We start from the raw sequence: 16,348 nt of genomic DNA on the forward strand, positions 1-16,348 counted from the left end.
GCAATATCCCATTGAGTGTGTAACCTTTTCCCTGGAAGAGCAATGGTGCTACTCTCTTTCTCAAAGCTGGAGAAGAGGCTGCAGGTACTAAAGCCATGAATCCCCTGGTAAGTGGTGAGGATTGCTTGGCTGTGAGTTGCAGCCAAACACGGACGGTGGGTCAAGCCATGCATTTGGATAGGTTTAAGCACCATCATGATGCACAAACTGGCAGTAGACCAAAGTGGAGGTTGTTTTAGGGAACAGATCTCAGACACTGTGCTGGAGCAAATGCCAGCAGGAACTTGGAGAGGGGTGTGTTGGTTTTGGATAGTAAGCACACAGAAGAGCAGAGTCCAGAGAAGGAAGTACCCAAATAACAAGTTGGCAGGCATCCAGGATGGGTAAAAAAAGACACTGAAAAGACCTTGACAGATGTTTTCATCTTGTTGTTTTGTCTGTCTGGTCCAGAAAACAGTGATAGTAAATAAAAGGAGTTTGGTTTGAAGACAACAAATTGGAAGGGAAAAATATATTTTTGTAGGACAAAAGTCCACTCACTGTGGAATTCATTTCCATCCACTGGCCAATTCACTTTTAAAAGCCTGAAAGCAATTCAGCTTCCACTACTTCTCTTGTGGGAACTGTGCCTGTTCTAATAAATGTCACTGCTCACAAGCTTCTCCTGGTGTAAGTTAAGCTTACACTTCTCATTTAATGTTTTCAAAGAACAATTCTTTCTCCTGTGTGCTGTGTTCTTCTAATATAGAGAGGCAGTTTGATTCTCTTTCCTTTAATCATTGCGTGGCTAAACATGCAAAAATCTTTAAATCAATTATTACTCCTCTTTTCTGAGTTTCTTTAAAGTCTTCAGTCAGTATTTTTATACACCAGGCTTAAGCTCTACTCAGGTTCAGAACAGTGCATTCCTAGATATCAAACAGGTTGCAGTAGGACACAGTAGAAATCTGCTACTGTTTGCAAGCTCATCCTTCTGGAAAGAACCATGTACCTTCAGTTTTCTATTAAAGGTTTCTCAGCTCTATCTCTAAGGCAACCATTGACCTTACAAATATGCTCATCATCCTCTAGTCAGATGTAAACTACATATCCTCTCAAACTGAGGTGCAGCTGCTGATTTTTTTTCCCGCAAATCAACTTAAAAGTCACTAATTTCAGCTCAGGTCATTCCTTTTTCGCCTACTGACTGTCATTCAGTCCAGCAACTAAACAGTTACCAAAACACCATCTCTCCCCTAATTGTAGCACTTTGAAAGACAAAATAACATTCTGCATTCTAATTATTTTATAATTCCTCTGATTGTTATTTATTCAATGTGCAAATCATGCGTGTTACTCCCACGTGCCTGGTGTTGAAGAAAATATAATACTAAATGCTTCCAAATTTGCAGGGACGAATAGGCAAAGGTAGCTCATTTAAAAGCCACACTGTGCCAGTTCCTCAGAAGGGTTCCCATCCAAATCTGCTCAAGTTATACAAACTTTGGAGTGTATGTCCAAGTTCTTGACCATGAATCCTTTGGGTCATCACACTCAATATGCCTTCTTGTATAGGGGTCTTTAAAGTCAGATCTAGAGGAGGACTGGAGCATCAAATCCCTCTCAAGGCTGGAATTAGCAGTCTCACTCCCTATGGGACATAAGAGAAGCATTGGATAAAGAGCTCCATGACCCAAGCCCTGTGCACCGGGCAGGGACCCCTCAACAAGCAGCTGGCAGGCAATGCAAGTGTAAGGCTGTGACTGAACTCTCACACTCTCTGTGGAGCTCACAGTTCTGCTGCAGGCCCTTAAGAATGTGTTTTTATTTCATTTTCTTTCCTTTAATACAGAGACTTTAAAGAAGAAGGAATTCATATTACCAGCTATTGGGAAGGAGGAAAATCTAGTGCCTTTTAAATGAGTGCTGCAACCTCAGTTTGCAGTGCCAGTGTCTCCCACTTTACTCCTACTATCTAACCTAGAGGAATTAGTCCAAAAGCCCAGCTGAGTCATCTGCTCAGAAGGGGTGTTGGATTTTGGTTTCCTCAGTTGGGGGAAGGCACTGGAAGCTGCCTACCCCATTTCACGGGCCCATGCTTCAACCAATCTGGGTTAACAGCAAAGATAATGTCAACACTACTAATGCCACCGTCTCTGTGAATCACTTTTAAAAGGAAAACAGTGTGTTCCTTACAATTTTTCAAAGAGCAGTTATAAGCCCTGCTCTCAGGAGAGAGCTCTAAACCCTGGATTAAAACAGGCAAAGGTGCTTTCACTCATTCTAGATAAGCTGCCAGACTTGCAGAGGAGAGAGACAGACTGTGGCTGTATATTTGTGCCCGGCATTTCCTATTGCCCCTCCACAGGCCTCTTCCCTCTCAGCATGGTAGATGTTCAGATAAGTATTTTGAGGTGTATAGCTCTCAGCAGGCACCACATGGGGAGACTTAATATTTGACTTAGAGTATTAAGTGGTGACCAAACTCCTAAACGCAAGCTATTAAAACACAAGGTCTTCTTACTGGATCTAGTCACAGCCTAAAAGCCTCTCATACGCCAAAAAATGTCAGTCACAGCAAAAAAGAGCAGCAACCAGCATTCTTTATGAACAGGTTTTGTGTAATGAAAGCCATTCTGCATGCTAACTAAATTATCTGTATTTTAGAAACCTTATTAGAGTAATAAACAAAAATGTACAGAAAAAAATCTCTCTTTACCAGTGCTCCATGGAAAACACCTTTACTGATGCTTTTGTAGAGGGAGTTTCTTCTTGCCTTTTATTAAATTGTGTACTAGTCGATCTGCCATAAATTGTTGATCAGCACTGATATACAACATTTCTACTGGAGGTGACAGAAGATTTAATACTAGACATTTTTTGCTCACCTCATCAAGGTTATGCCTCTTACTTTTAATATGAATTTGAAATACATCTTCTAATACCCTTAAAAAAAAAAGAAAAAAGGAACATCAGTGCAAAAAAATCCAACTGTTCAAAGGCCATAGACTTTTAAAATGAAAAATAACTACACAGCCTGTCTTTCAGAATGCTTAAAATGTGATCTTTCACTTTTGCTCCATCCCCTCCTTATCCCTACTGCACCTGTAAGAAGCTAAAATATTAAGGATTTTAAGGTTGTTGGGATATTCCCATTCCAAGTGCATGAAGTTTGGAAGGAACTATGCTAGGGACACACTTTCATGTATATAATTCCAATTTCTTCTTCCACATTTAATAAAGGTGTAAGAGCACTGGTGCTCTCCCTCACAAGGTAACAGTTCTCTGTATTTTGGTGGGGCCTAAGTCTCTCTTGCTATTGTCAAGTACTGTCCCATCATGTTAGCTGGGTCAAACTGCTGGGGGTACTGGGTTGCTGGGGTCAATGGCCATTAAATTATTATTTTTTTAAAGGGGCATAGGGATTTTAACTCAAATCCTCTAGATTAAAAGGGAAATGACTTGTTGTAAGACCCAGCTGGATTGATTGCATGATGTTAGCACCTCTTTAACATCAAAACACTGCAGGTGACGAAGACCAAAATCTTAAACATTGAGGTTAAATCCTCTATCAAAGGAAGAGTTTTTCCCATTTAAGAGGCAGGTCAGGAAATTGCATAGGAAAGGATCACACAGTGTTGTTGCTTTCAGCAGGCCTATAAACAGACCTGTGGTTTATCCCAGCTCTCTAAATATTAGAAATGTGATAGATTACTATTTGAATGTACACAACATGAAACCAGAAAAGGATGCAGCATTAAAACACCAGCAGCACAGGGTGTGTTTCACTCTAGCCTTTATGTACGGATCATTAACTTGGTAGGATATACATAGTAAAGAAAGCAATTATTGGATTTATTTATTTTGCTTTTATAGGAGGGAGGAAAAACTCTAAACACAGAATCTGGATACAATGCACTTTGCTAGGGAGGAATTGTTCACTATGGCTTGATAGCTCAGGTTTGACTGGGAACTGAGATGAGACTGTTGTAACAATAATGTCCATTACCATGCTGTACAAGGGAATGGGCTTTAAAACAGGGGAAGAGAATATAATGCTTCCATATTTCTAGTGGAATTCACTGGGAAATGTGAGGCTGGCTGGAAATATTTTTTGTTCAGCTACTCAGTTTAACTTATGACTCCCATAAGGTACAGTCACAAAAATATTCATCAAATTAAACTGATACAAAAGTTACATTTTTTTCTCATTAAAACCACCAGTTCTTTACACTGATTGAATAATTGGTCAAAATTTTGTTACTCAGAGGAATAAATATGAAAGGCAAAGCACTTACTCTCTGTGGTAACAACTTCCAATCAAAATATCATTAGTGAGATCTTGGAGAAAGCGAAGATACTCTTCTTCTCTGTACAAACACAGAAGTTGTCACCATCTTTCTTTAACATACACTCAATGCAAGTATGGTTTACAATACCATCCGAAGAAGAAGAAGTTTTAGAGTAATTAAACTAGCTCAAACAAAGAGTTTTGCAACCTATCCAAAAGTGATGAATCTGTTAACTAGTCTGCATTTTTTTACTATTCCGGTTTACAAGTTTTAGAATGACAAATTTTGACACCTCTGTTGGTCAACTCCCAGTTACTTTAATCCATTAATTTCATTAAACAAGAATACTTATGCCTTTTGTGAATAATCAGTTAAAATAGTTCCAATGAACAAAGTGTAGATATCAGAAGATAAATTACTATTAATATTGTTTTCTTATTAATTGTTCTTAGCATATTTATTTTGCCTACAGTAAGAGGAGTGGCATGACTAAGAAAAGATCTTCCTACTTTCTGATCCCACAGTTCCCAAGGAAGTAGCTGAATCCCACATTCCCAGTACAGTCCCTCTACCCACTGCATACAGCCATGGGTAATTGGCTCTTGTGCCTTGTTTTCAATTTTCCACCAAACTCCTACTTTAAGATTTTGATATGAAATGTAGAAACAGTTAAAAGTGACAAACAAATATTTAACTTACTTTTCTTCAAGTTGTAATTCTGGAAAAAGTGGCATTTCAGAATTTTGAATCCACAATTCATGGTTCTGTTACAAAAAGTAAAGGAGATAAGAGCAGATAATTTGTTTCATTATCTTTGTATTAACATCATGTACTTCCATTCAGAGTACCAGGGGAAATGATCTGATTTCACAACATATCAAAATCACATCATCACATGCCAACTCATGTGAAATAAACATCTTGAGAGTCAATCACATAAATAATGAACAAGTATTATTATTATTACTAGGTTCATTCATGTGAGCAGAAATGGAAACAAGCTTGTACGGTCTGAGAGAAATGATACAAATTCTATGAAGGAAATAAGAAATTCTGACAAAACTGAAAATCTTTGCGGACTTCGTACTTTTTCTTTAGAAGGACATGCAAAATACATTTGCATCTTTGAAAGAAGACTTAGAAAATCAGATAGATATCAAAATTATCTTTTGCTGTGGCTCATCAAATGAGAATAGGAGTTTCTCTTGATAATATTGTTAAATGAAGGTTTTGGTGGTTGGAGGAAGGAATCAAATAGTGATATCTAGCATAGGGCTATCACAAATCATGCCTGTGGAGCCTTGGCTGAGCTGTGTAGAAATCCAGCATGGATTCTGTAAAGGTGTTTGCGGGCCAAGGAATCATAAAAAACTTCTCTATCTTCAGCTATTGTTTTAGTTACTGCTAATCAGACCTTGTTTTTAAAAGCACTAAAATTCATGAAATCAATCCACCATTCATCTCAAAAATCCAGATGACTAATGGAGTACAGCTTCCAGACAAAATCTTGTACAAATACTACAGTAGTGATCATAGACTGAGAGAACAGCACTTTGTCTGGACATTTATGGGCTCAAGTTATTATTTGTGTGGACTGAAAGGCTGTAAACCAACCAAAAAGTAAGAGGTCAGTCAAGAAGGGAAGAGATCTGCTTTCAGAAGAGATTTGTGCTGGGATTCAGTGTTTTTCATACCACATAAAGCCTCATTTGTGTTTCTCAGAGAGAACAGTTACTTTAACTGTTCCTATTTTATTCACAGTGTCTCTTGACCCTATCTAGCTCTGCATTCTGAGTTTCTCAATTGCAATCTTAGTCATTTCTCATAAGATCAATTTTTTGGTTTTGCTCTTAACATATACTCCCCAAAGCCAATGAATCCATTATCCATTTCATCTCCATACAACCAGGATAATTTTTTGTATGAATATTATGTTTCACTCTTTTTTCTTTGTAACACACTGAGTACACTAACCTCAACTGGCTGCTGAGAGAAGTGAACAGAATGTGGTCTCATGTGGGAATCTTCTATAAATCTGAAAGATTAAAAGCGTGGCGAGAAACAATTATGATTCAAATGAGGTGTTTGAAAGCAAAATTACTTAACTTTTAGCACTGATATAAGTACCTGTGCAACTCGCTTTTCTTTTGGTTATTGATATCTGATGATTTAAATGATGGTCTGCTAGGGGAGGAGCTCCTTCTTCTGGAAGGAGGATTATAATACCTGTACTTTACGAGAAAAGACTGATGCGACGTCTTTAGGATCCGAGGGTTAAAACACTGCTTCTTTTCTGTAAAGTAAACTGAATGTTTGTCAAGGAGGTCCCCAGAATATGTTTTATGAACAGAGTTTTGAAACACCTTCTTCGTGTTGCGACTGCCCAAATGCTCGTGAGATGGCAGACGCAGTGAAGCAGACAATCTGTCTGTACCGGAGCCATGAACAGGAGTCTGAGACAAAGCACACGGAGCACTATTTGGGATGGACTTTCTTGCTGCAGGAGCTGGCATCAGAGGCCTGGAAGTGAACTTCTGAAATGATATAGAGGGGGGCTGCTCTCTCTTTGTTCCAGAAGAGTTGTTCCGACCAGATGTCAAATATGGGTGACCATTTTCCAACAGTGGCCTCCTCATCTGTAAGTTAAAGAACAAAACTGATAGAAAAATAACAAAAGAAGTCACTGAAGACAGTGCCTCCTACAAATTCATTCACACAGGACGAATTTTAAGAAACTGTTTACTAAGTCAATTGGTTTAAAGTGGTCTAATTGAATTACTCTGTTTTGGGAACTGCAGTTAGGAGTAAAGCAAACCTGCCACTGTGCTTGAGCTAGTTAACCAGTCCCCTTCCTAGTTTCTTTTCCTTTCCTTCTCTTTACAAGGTTGAGGTTTCTAATGATAAATAGTCTTGTGAAATTACAGAAATCCCATTTTGCTTGCCAGGGCTCACAGAGGGAGAACAGGAGACTTTTTTCTTCCTTGCACATTGTGTGTTCTTATCTATGGAATTCATGACTCATGAATACCATTCATGACATTCAATGTCAGTCTCATGGTCCTTCTTCAGTGGCCTCTTCTATTCTCTCTCTGTGTATGCCTGTGCATGTGTGAGCATGGCTCCATCTCATGAGTTTGAAGTCAAACAGAGCCACTGTTTTCCTCACAAAATACCTTAGGTGAAATTGTGGCCTACCATTTTGCTATTTATCTCACTGGGAGCAAGATATTACAAATCAAAATAATGCACGTTTGAATTGGATGACCGTGTTTATAAACAGTATCATTTGTAATTTAGTGGTAAACCAATCCAAATATAGTCTTCTGAGGAACTTTTGTCCCATAGAGATTCTGGACTATGGCAGAATAAAACATTTGCCAAGAATTTGTCTAGTAAGGTGAGGTCCATAGATGGAATTTCGTGAAGAACAGGTCTACTCTCACTAGTATGAGGTTGGTAGAATGCATAGCATTAGGAATAATTCTATGTAACTCTTCAGGGTCTTGCTTTCACAAGCAAATAACATTCTGAAATTCAGAGGATACTGTAAAACAATGTAAAATTATTGCATTGCATTAAGTAGGAATAAAAAAAATCACTGAGGTTTCACTCTCTTGAAAATATTATGTAGAGAAATCATCCTCATAAGAATGTTGTCATACAAAACAGCAAATCATTTCAGTAAATTCACTCAATGGGTTTTTTTTCTGGGCTCCCATGTAATACTCTGGGCTTGTGAGTGCCATGTGCACATATCAGAGCAGGGATACATTTTAGTCATGTACACGTAGTCATAACATGAGTATCTGTCATTGTAGGCCATGAAGGGATTGCAGCAGTGCCATGGGAGGACATCTGCCACTTGGCAAGACTGAGAGTCAAATATTATCTCTGCTTCACTAGACTAATAAAAAGCCACACTGAATAAACCTGCGTGAGACCTGTGTTACAGGCACTCCCCAGCATCACAGAGTACAGCTGACTAAGGGGAAAATGGTCTTGTTCATGTGACTCAGCACTACCTGTCAGAATATCACATACCTTCTGCTGGCTTGGAGAAACACTTCTGGAGTTGAATGGTGTGGCAGGAAGACCGTGCACAAGATCCTTCTCATATTTTTCAAGAGTTTGAATTAGCCTGTCTCTTTTCTGCTGATCCTTGTCTGTACATGCAAATATGAAAAAAACAACCCTTTCCAGTTTAATCAATGATCAAGTCCCAGAGTATCACTCTTCATTCTTCTTTTCACTCCATTACATCACTCACAGAGTAAGTAATGAGCTACTGGAGGGGTAAAAGAGCATAGCAAAGTTTTGTTTCCACCCCTTTCACATTCTTTCCCTTATCCTAGGGAGAAGGTGAGGCAGGTAGAACAGAAGAGCTGAGGCAGTCAGAGCTGAGGCAGTGAGAATTCAAGTCTACATGCAAGGAGGTGGGTGACCAAAGTCAGCCTGCCACTGTGTTCTGTGCAGACAGCAACATCAAGAAAGTCTGCTTTCTGTATTGGTTAAACTCGGGCTGAGAAGAGTAGGCTGACACTTTTGCTGGCCCCTCACACACTAAAAAAACAGGACAGGCTTAATCTTTTGGGACTTGGACAAAAGAAGTGGTGGGTGACCCATTCCCAAAGTGTTCAAGGCCAAGGTGGACACGGCTTTCACCAACTTGGTCTAGTGGAAGGTGTCCCTGCCCTCAACAGGGGGGTTGGAACTGGATGATCTTTAAGCTCTCCTCCAATCCAACCCATTCATGATTCTCTGTTCTTCTGATCTTCCTGAGAGCAGAAATAAGAACATTTATTCTTTAAGCATTTTTGCTATACGGGATATGATATAATTTAACATGGAATATATTATATATGAAGTATTTTAAAACAATAATAAAAAAACATGGAGATAAGAAGGGGAAATGAGTTACTCAAGACCACAAAAATCCACAGGGGCATATTCCTGCGTGATGCAAAGCCTTTCACAATTTGCCAACTTTTGTCAGAACCTTACTTTTAGCAATGCAAGCAGGAACAATGCATGATCAAAATTTTCAACTCTTTTACCTGCCACGTTCCTTCCATACACAGCTCTGAGAAAAAGGACATGAATTCTGATGCAACGACACATTTCTCTTTGTAGATGGTGTTTAAAAAATAATAGCCCCCCCCGATCTATCTGAAACTAAGGACTCATACACAAAATACCAATAAAGTGGGGTCCACTGAGATCCTGCCAGCTGCACATGGCTCTTTTGAGTTGAAAATACAACTCTGTCATAATTTCCTTGCCCTATGGAGCTCTGACACGTGGTAGCACGTGTCAATAATGCCAGACAGGCCAGCAGAGAAATGTGCTCTGCTCCTTCCCCTGTGGGTGCAGCTGCAGAGACTCCTCAAACATGTAATTCTAGAGGGCTGGAAAGTCTTCAGGATGGCTGTTAAAATGTGACTTCTGGTAGTGTGAGGGTACTTTGATTAATACTGACTTATTCCTGACAAAATGCATGACTGGTTCATGATTAGCCCAGGGTACCCTTACACTGCTATTGGGACAACAGACTAGAACTTACAATGTGCTGCAAAATTTTTGCTAAAAAGAAGCAACAACTCCTCCTCTGAAGTTGTGTACTTGCAGGGCATCACACTAGTAATGTCACAGAATAATGCTTGAAACCTGGCAAAACAGCATTTACTAATGATGGGGGGTTTTTTTGAAGGGGAAGATGCATTAAGCTGTATTTAGTATTGCACATTTCTGAATTAACAGAAAGGTTACAGAGTTTTTGATAGTCTTAAAATACTATTTCTTTTGGAAAAGAAACAGCTGAAACTTTTTTTTTTAAAGAAACCAATACATATATATGCTGCACTAAATGGTTGGATCCACCGAAGTCTGTGAGGGGTCTTGCATGGGGCACACCTCTTGATAATTCCCCCTCTAAGGTGGCCTCAAGTCTGTGTCCTATTCACTGAAAAAAACATATTTCACTAACAGCTAAAACCAGTATGTAGTCTCCCGAGGCATGTAATCTGGCTTTCCAGTCTTGCATAGACATGAGTTCATAGCATCATCCTATTAAGAAAAACATGTTGACAATGCTAAATCCTATTTGGATGACTGGGAAGCAGGATTATACAACTCACTGGAACAAATAACAAAATGTACTTGCTCAATCGTGTTCATACAGAGATTAATACCTTCCCCATTTATTTAGGTTTGCGTGGTGCCCAATCAAAGTACTCCCCCATTCTGATTAAAGACGTTGCGTTTTGCAGTCATATGAAAAATAACATACAAGACAGCTTGATGTGGTGTCTGTGCAACAGTGCCACCAGTCAGGATACCAGGCTTCATTCATGACAATGCCAAAGACTTGAGAAGCCCTGAGGAAAAGTGACATCCATGCCTCTTGCGCCCTTCTGTCTGTGCACAGGTGAGGCAGGACAACAACAGTCTATCCAAGGCATGGCAGAGCCTTCAGCAAGCCTTGCCAAGGACAAGAAAATAAAATGTTCCAGGTCAAAGAGCTACAGGTTTTAAACAGCCTTTGTCTAGTATTTCACTGATATTTTTACTATAAATATGGGTTATAAACATGCCACATGGCAGTAAGCCTATTCAAATAAGTACTATTCCACTCCATTATAGTTTCCTGTTTTGAGTAGTTAGCAAAAGCTCCTGGGCAGAATGTCTCATAGCAACCCTCCTTCCCCTTACCTGATAGTTGGCTGGTTTCACTGACTGTTGGGTTTTGCTGTGCCACAGCCAGGTGAGACTGCTTGAAGGGTCTTGCAGCACATCCTAGTTTGCTAACATGTCTCCTAAGGGATTTATTTATCTCACCACCTTCTACCTGCTCTCTCCAGTTTCTCTTTTCCCACTACTCATTTTTCTCATTCATGTTTTTCACTATGCCGCTTGTAAGATAAAACATAGTGAGGTATTCTTCCCATGCATGCCAAGGCATTGAAGGGATTAAAAAAAAAGGTTTATTTCAGATGCAAGGACCACTTTTTTATGGTGTGGCACGACACATTGGGCCTTCAGGGGCAAAAGGTAAGTTCCCATCCCCTAAGGGTCTCTTTTATCCTCTCTGTTTCTCCCCTGCCTTCCCAAGACCTGTATGCATGTCTGTTAGGACTATCTCTCTTCTCTCATAATCAGAGAGAGGCTGAGAACTTCTCTTGCTGTGTGAGGTGGGGAAAGCATTGAAACTGCCTTTGAGAAAGAGTTACCACTTAGACAGAAAGCCTTCCAAGAGAAAACCAAGTTCCTAACTTTCTGTTACAAATTCTTCTGAAATTGTACCTATTCCTATACCCATTCTCATGATTCCAGGGCTGCTGACTCTCAGCTGCTCCCAGCACCCACTGCATGTAGTGCTCCAGGCTGCTTCCTCTCCAAGCCTTTCCCCTCCTGCAATTCTTTCCCTAACGTGACCTTGCTCCAGAGTCACCCGGCAAGCTCCCCATGCAGGAGTGAAGGGGCTAAGAGTAGAAGTCATTCCTGAATTTTCAGGCCACATTCATGGCTCTCACACCTCCTCCTTGCAGTTCTGTTTGACAGGCAGCTGTGACCACACCACAGAGAGCAGCCTGGCCCAGCCACATGGACTGTTCATTGTCAAGAGCTACACAAGGAGAAAAGAATCACCTGCCCATTCTGTCATTGTCCAAATGCTTTTTAATAACAATGAGCAATGACCAAGGGACAAAATAGAAAATAAAATGCAAACTTGGCATGATAGCTGTTTGAGCTTTTTTCTTTTTCTTTTAGAAAAGGAAAAATTAGCCCTCCCTTGCATTTTAATCTCATGTCTTAGCTGAAGTGTTTAAAACTGCCTGCAGTTTACAGTTTAAACCATAGCTGGTAATAATTACTTGGGGAGTGGGGGAAGTGGCAAGGTTTGGCCTTATAAAAGTATATAATGATTCAGAGTGTCAATTGAATCCCCTCAAGACATGATTACTTTTATTCCTGCAGCAGTCAGCATCTCCTGACTACCTTTCTGATGCTTCCCAGGGAATAGAATCTCGTGGTGTGGCCAGTGCAGCAGTTATGTAGGCAAATGTGTTCAAGAGCCTCTCTGTTAAACTCATTTATTTGTTAATTTATCGTCCTGTCTATCGTGGCAGGAATTAATTTATCAGTGCTGTAGTACAATTTCACTTGTACTGGTATCTGATGCTTGTCAATGTGACAAAAGTACAGAAAATAAAAGGGATTTAGTTGTAATCTGGCCCCTATAAAACACAGGAAGACCAGATACAATAGCCCTCACTCTGTTGTCCTGGCAGTTCTGGTTGGTTGACATCTGATTAAACATCTTGTCTCCCCTGTGCTGCTGTGTCGAAGTCCCGTGTACAAAATGAGTGAACACAAACTTACTCGATGCAGAAGCAGTTTAGCAGATCATATTGGCTGACCCAAAACAAAAACAAACACTATTTTTTGTGTGGGTTTTGTTTTGTTTTGTTTCTTTCTCCTAGTGCCTTTCAGTTCTACTTTTCTTTATTTTAAGTAGAAAGAACAATCAGCAAACACCTTAGTCTGCTTCCAGAGCTGCCTCCTAAAACAGAAGGCTATTTTCAGGTCTAAGAAGAACATTATGGCCCAAGTATGAACATGGGATATAAAGCTGGAACAGGCTTCCCCAAAGTTGTTTACCAGATGTTACAAAACTCAGTGATTATAGTTAGAAATAGAATCCACACCTTGGCTCTCGCCTTCATTTTTGGCTCAGAGTGGGAGTTCTAGTTTGATTCCTACCAAGAGTTTTAAAAGTTGGCTGATGTTTAACTCCTGGTGACTTTTGAAACAACAAGAAACTTTTGAAGGACTGTGGGGAAAATAGAAGATCAAAAGCGGTGAACTCCAGACTGATATCAGTCCATAACAACTGAAAGGCTGTTAGGAGACTCATTTGAGGTAAATAATGTGAGAAACACCATTCAAAAAGGTTAAAAGCAAGATCACGCTAACTTGATAAGAAAAAGAGAGAGATTTTGACTGTGGTTGAATGAGATAAAGGTGTTGGTTCAAAAAACTTTTGTAAACTCCCTGGCTTTGTTCTGCCTGGCATTTTGACTGAGAAATTAGAACACTAGAAAATGACACTTGTTTACAAAATGGCTAACTGGCAAATCTGGAAATCTAATTAGCAGTAAGGCAGGTGTTTCTAATGCAAGAATAATTTTTGATATTATAATATTAAATTATTTCTTTCAGTTATCTGAAAGAAAACATAATCATTTCCCATAAAGCTTGAACAACTACAGTTGGGGAACTCATGAATAATAAAGTGGTGGTTTACTGTGACAAAGTGATATGCATCACTTAATGATGTAGATGTAGGGAAGCATATACATTTCGGCAGGGATAACGGAACATCTCAGTTGTGAAAATGCAGGCTCTTGCTTACAGGAGGCAAATCTTATGCGGGAATCAGTGTTGCTGAAAGACATCCATACCTTTTTCTAGATATACAGCTGCCTGTCTTTTCCTACAGTGGCAGTGGAGACAAAACTAGTGTAGTATCATTGCCTATCGAGAATGGGAATCTCAAGTGTAAGTACAGGGAGCCTTTACTGCTGTTTCCTTTGCCGTGGATGGTTGCTGTCTATATCCTGCTCTAAAACCTTACTACTCAGGAAGTATTTACAAATAGGGAAGGATGCAGAGAGGATTCATTAGAATGATGAACTCTGGAAAACATTCTTCATAGAGTCAGACATAAGGAGTTGAATGTATTTAGTTCTGCAAAAGGATGGTTAAAAAGTAGCTTTATTCCAGCTTATGAGCACCTAAAGACAGAACAGAAATTAAGAGTATAAATGCATCCTAAAGGAGAGACATTTGTTCCTCTTGGTAAGGTAAGTTAGCATTTGGAACACTTATGAAAAGTGTAATGTAATTAAATGAGGTTTGGACATAGTTCTGAGCCCTTCCCTTCAACTCTCTAAAACAGCAATAGGGAAAAAACAGGCTATATAAACCACAGCAGTTTACTCTTTCTGTGTCTATGAAACTCATAAATACATGTCAGTCATCAGAGATCACCTATGAATTCTGAAATTTCATTTCTTATCAATTTTTGCTGTTATTGTTAACTGATACAATTTCAGATTTTTTGGCAGGTGCAATACAAAGGGATGCAAAGACAGTTACTCATGATGCTCACATCTGTGGGCCTCATTCTGCAGTCTGCAGTGGTAATAGTTTATCTGGTGGTGGGACTGCTTATTTCAGAGCAAACGACCATCGTTTCAGCAGTGGTAAGTGAGGCTCAAGTCCTCAGATTTTTTTTCAGATGCTCTTTGCCATGCTAGCTGTCCTTATGGAAAGCCAACACTGGCACACTAAACTGCAGCACATGATGTTTTTTAAGCCCCAAGCTCTGGTTCAGCATTATTTGTTTTCATCAATATATAAATGCTGCAATGCTATGAAGCGAGTGTAATACAACAACAATTTTAAAGAGGAAGAAAAGTCTCTGAAACACCAAATAAAGTCAGAAAACATTGCTAAGTGACACTGCCTGTTGTTCTTTGCCATGTTGTTTTCTAAACACATACCAAATTCTGCACATTTTGAAACTCTGAGTGCTCATGCTGACACTAACAGGAATTTCCCCAGGAGGAAAACAAGATGTAATCAGTTCTCCATAACCGACCACCCATTCCAGCATTTTTGAACAGCCTGGAGCCTTTGGCCATAACCTACATCTGCTCTGACTGGTTCTGCCCTTCTAACAAATTCATGGTTGTCAATGGTGCTGACAGCACTTGACACAATTCTTTGTAGACCACATCAAAATAAGGAGAGAACACTCTTTCTTCTTCTATTTGAGCAAAGATAAGATTTGACAATTATTTTACTTATGTAGGGGAGGTAGCCTGCTTTTCTTAAGCGTTCAGTGAGTATAAGTAAGGAATTCTAGAAGCTGGTGTACAAAAGAAGTGTCAAGATATTTTATCCCTGTTTAAAGTACTGACTGATTGCTGATGCATGCTTCTTTTCCTTTGGCAACAGAATGCAAAGTTAAAATAGTCAGTGCACAATGGTTATGACAAGACTCCTTTTCTCTGCATCCTCCAATAGCTCCCATTACCCTTTTCCTCCCTTTTTACAAATACTCCTTTCAACAACACTGATTCTGAAATAGATGGAAAGGATGGTTTGGTTTGGTGATTAAAACACTGCTTGTAGGACTTGGAAAACTATCATTTAATTCCAAGCTTTACAACAGGTTCCAGTGTGATAACAGGTATGTTAATTAATCTCTGGTGTCTTAGTTTCCTCCCTGTAAAAGAGGACGAAGGCAAGCATCTGCTCTGTTCTAGCTGGTGCATCATTTTGAACAGATACTCCCTGAAGATGATCTTGAAATGTGAACTGGCTACTATGCAGGAACTCAGATCCCAAACAAAGCTGCCCTCACAGCTTAGGATCTGAGGTGTGAGAAGAAGAATTTATGAACTAGATCAGTGGTTTAACCATTGATAGCTGAATGACACGGTGTAGCCATACATTCGATATTCCCTTCATTGCAGCTCCCTTTTAACGGTGATATAAGCATTTATTTTTTACAGACTGCAAAACTTATTATTAAAAACCAGCTCGCTAATGCTTCATAAACCTGCAATGATGGGAAATTGATGTTGGCCTACATAAACACATTAATTTTCATTGATTGCTAAATGATGCATTTAATTGCCCAAGATTCGTGACAAGTAAGGTTCTACATTTATAAGGATAAAATTATGTTTATATAATTGACTGTATAGATTATTCACAGAAACTGTAGAAAAAATGCTGCAATTTTGTGTGTCTTTGAACTGTTTGGAGAAACAGCTTGTTCTTTTTCACAGGTGTTATGGTCTTGAAAATCACAATGCAACTTAATTTTAAACTGGCTAAAATCTGAAAGGAAATTATTATTTTGACTGATGTCTGTCTCATGCAGAGAATTAAAAAGAGAAAAACACAGGTTATAAGAAGTCCACTTTGTGCCATATCTAACTAATTAAGTACTCTGCTGGTACACAGAAAAATAAAATTCCTCTTAAAGAAAGCTACTATTCCTT

General features: G+C 39.3%; 1 protein-coding gene across 2 annotated transcripts in view; it reads right to left on the bottom strand.

Annotated features, from left to right (window-relative positions):
* Window positions 1-16,348, bottom strand: part of LOC114060898 (spermatogenesis-associated protein 7 homolog) — a 38,068-nt gene that overhangs the window by 13,815 nt on the left and 7,905 nt on the right. The window contains exons 4-10 of one of the 2 annotated variants that reach the window (XM_027890768.1): window positions 8,313-8,434; window positions 6,399-6,907; window positions 6,246-6,306; window positions 4,971-5,035; window positions 4,278-4,349; window positions 2,868-2,925; window positions 1,547-1,630 (exon numbers count right to left, since the gene is read on the bottom strand). In XM_027890768.1, the coding sequence (XP_027746569.1) occupies window positions 1,592-1,630; window positions 2,868-2,925; window positions 4,278-4,349; window positions 4,971-5,035; window positions 6,246-6,306; window positions 6,399-6,907; window positions 8,313-8,434 (926 nt within the window). In that variant the 3' untranslated portion in view covers window positions 1,547-1,591. Of the gene's footprint in view, window positions 1-1,546; window positions 1,631-2,867; window positions 2,926-4,277; window positions 4,350-4,970; window positions 5,036-6,245; window positions 6,307-6,398; window positions 6,908-8,312; window positions 8,435-16,348 lie in introns of those variants that run through there. The other variant, XM_027890767.1, reaches the window with a different exon arrangement.

Source organism: Empidonax traillii, unplaced genomic scaffold, assembly GCF_003031625.1.
Source record: "Empidonax traillii isolate 1590-97213 ecotype Southwest subspecies unplaced genomic scaffold, ASM303162v1 scaffold296:size1881848, whole genome shotgun sequence".
NCBI lineage: Eukaryota > Metazoa > Chordata > Aves > Passeriformes > Tyrannidae > Empidonax > Empidonax traillii.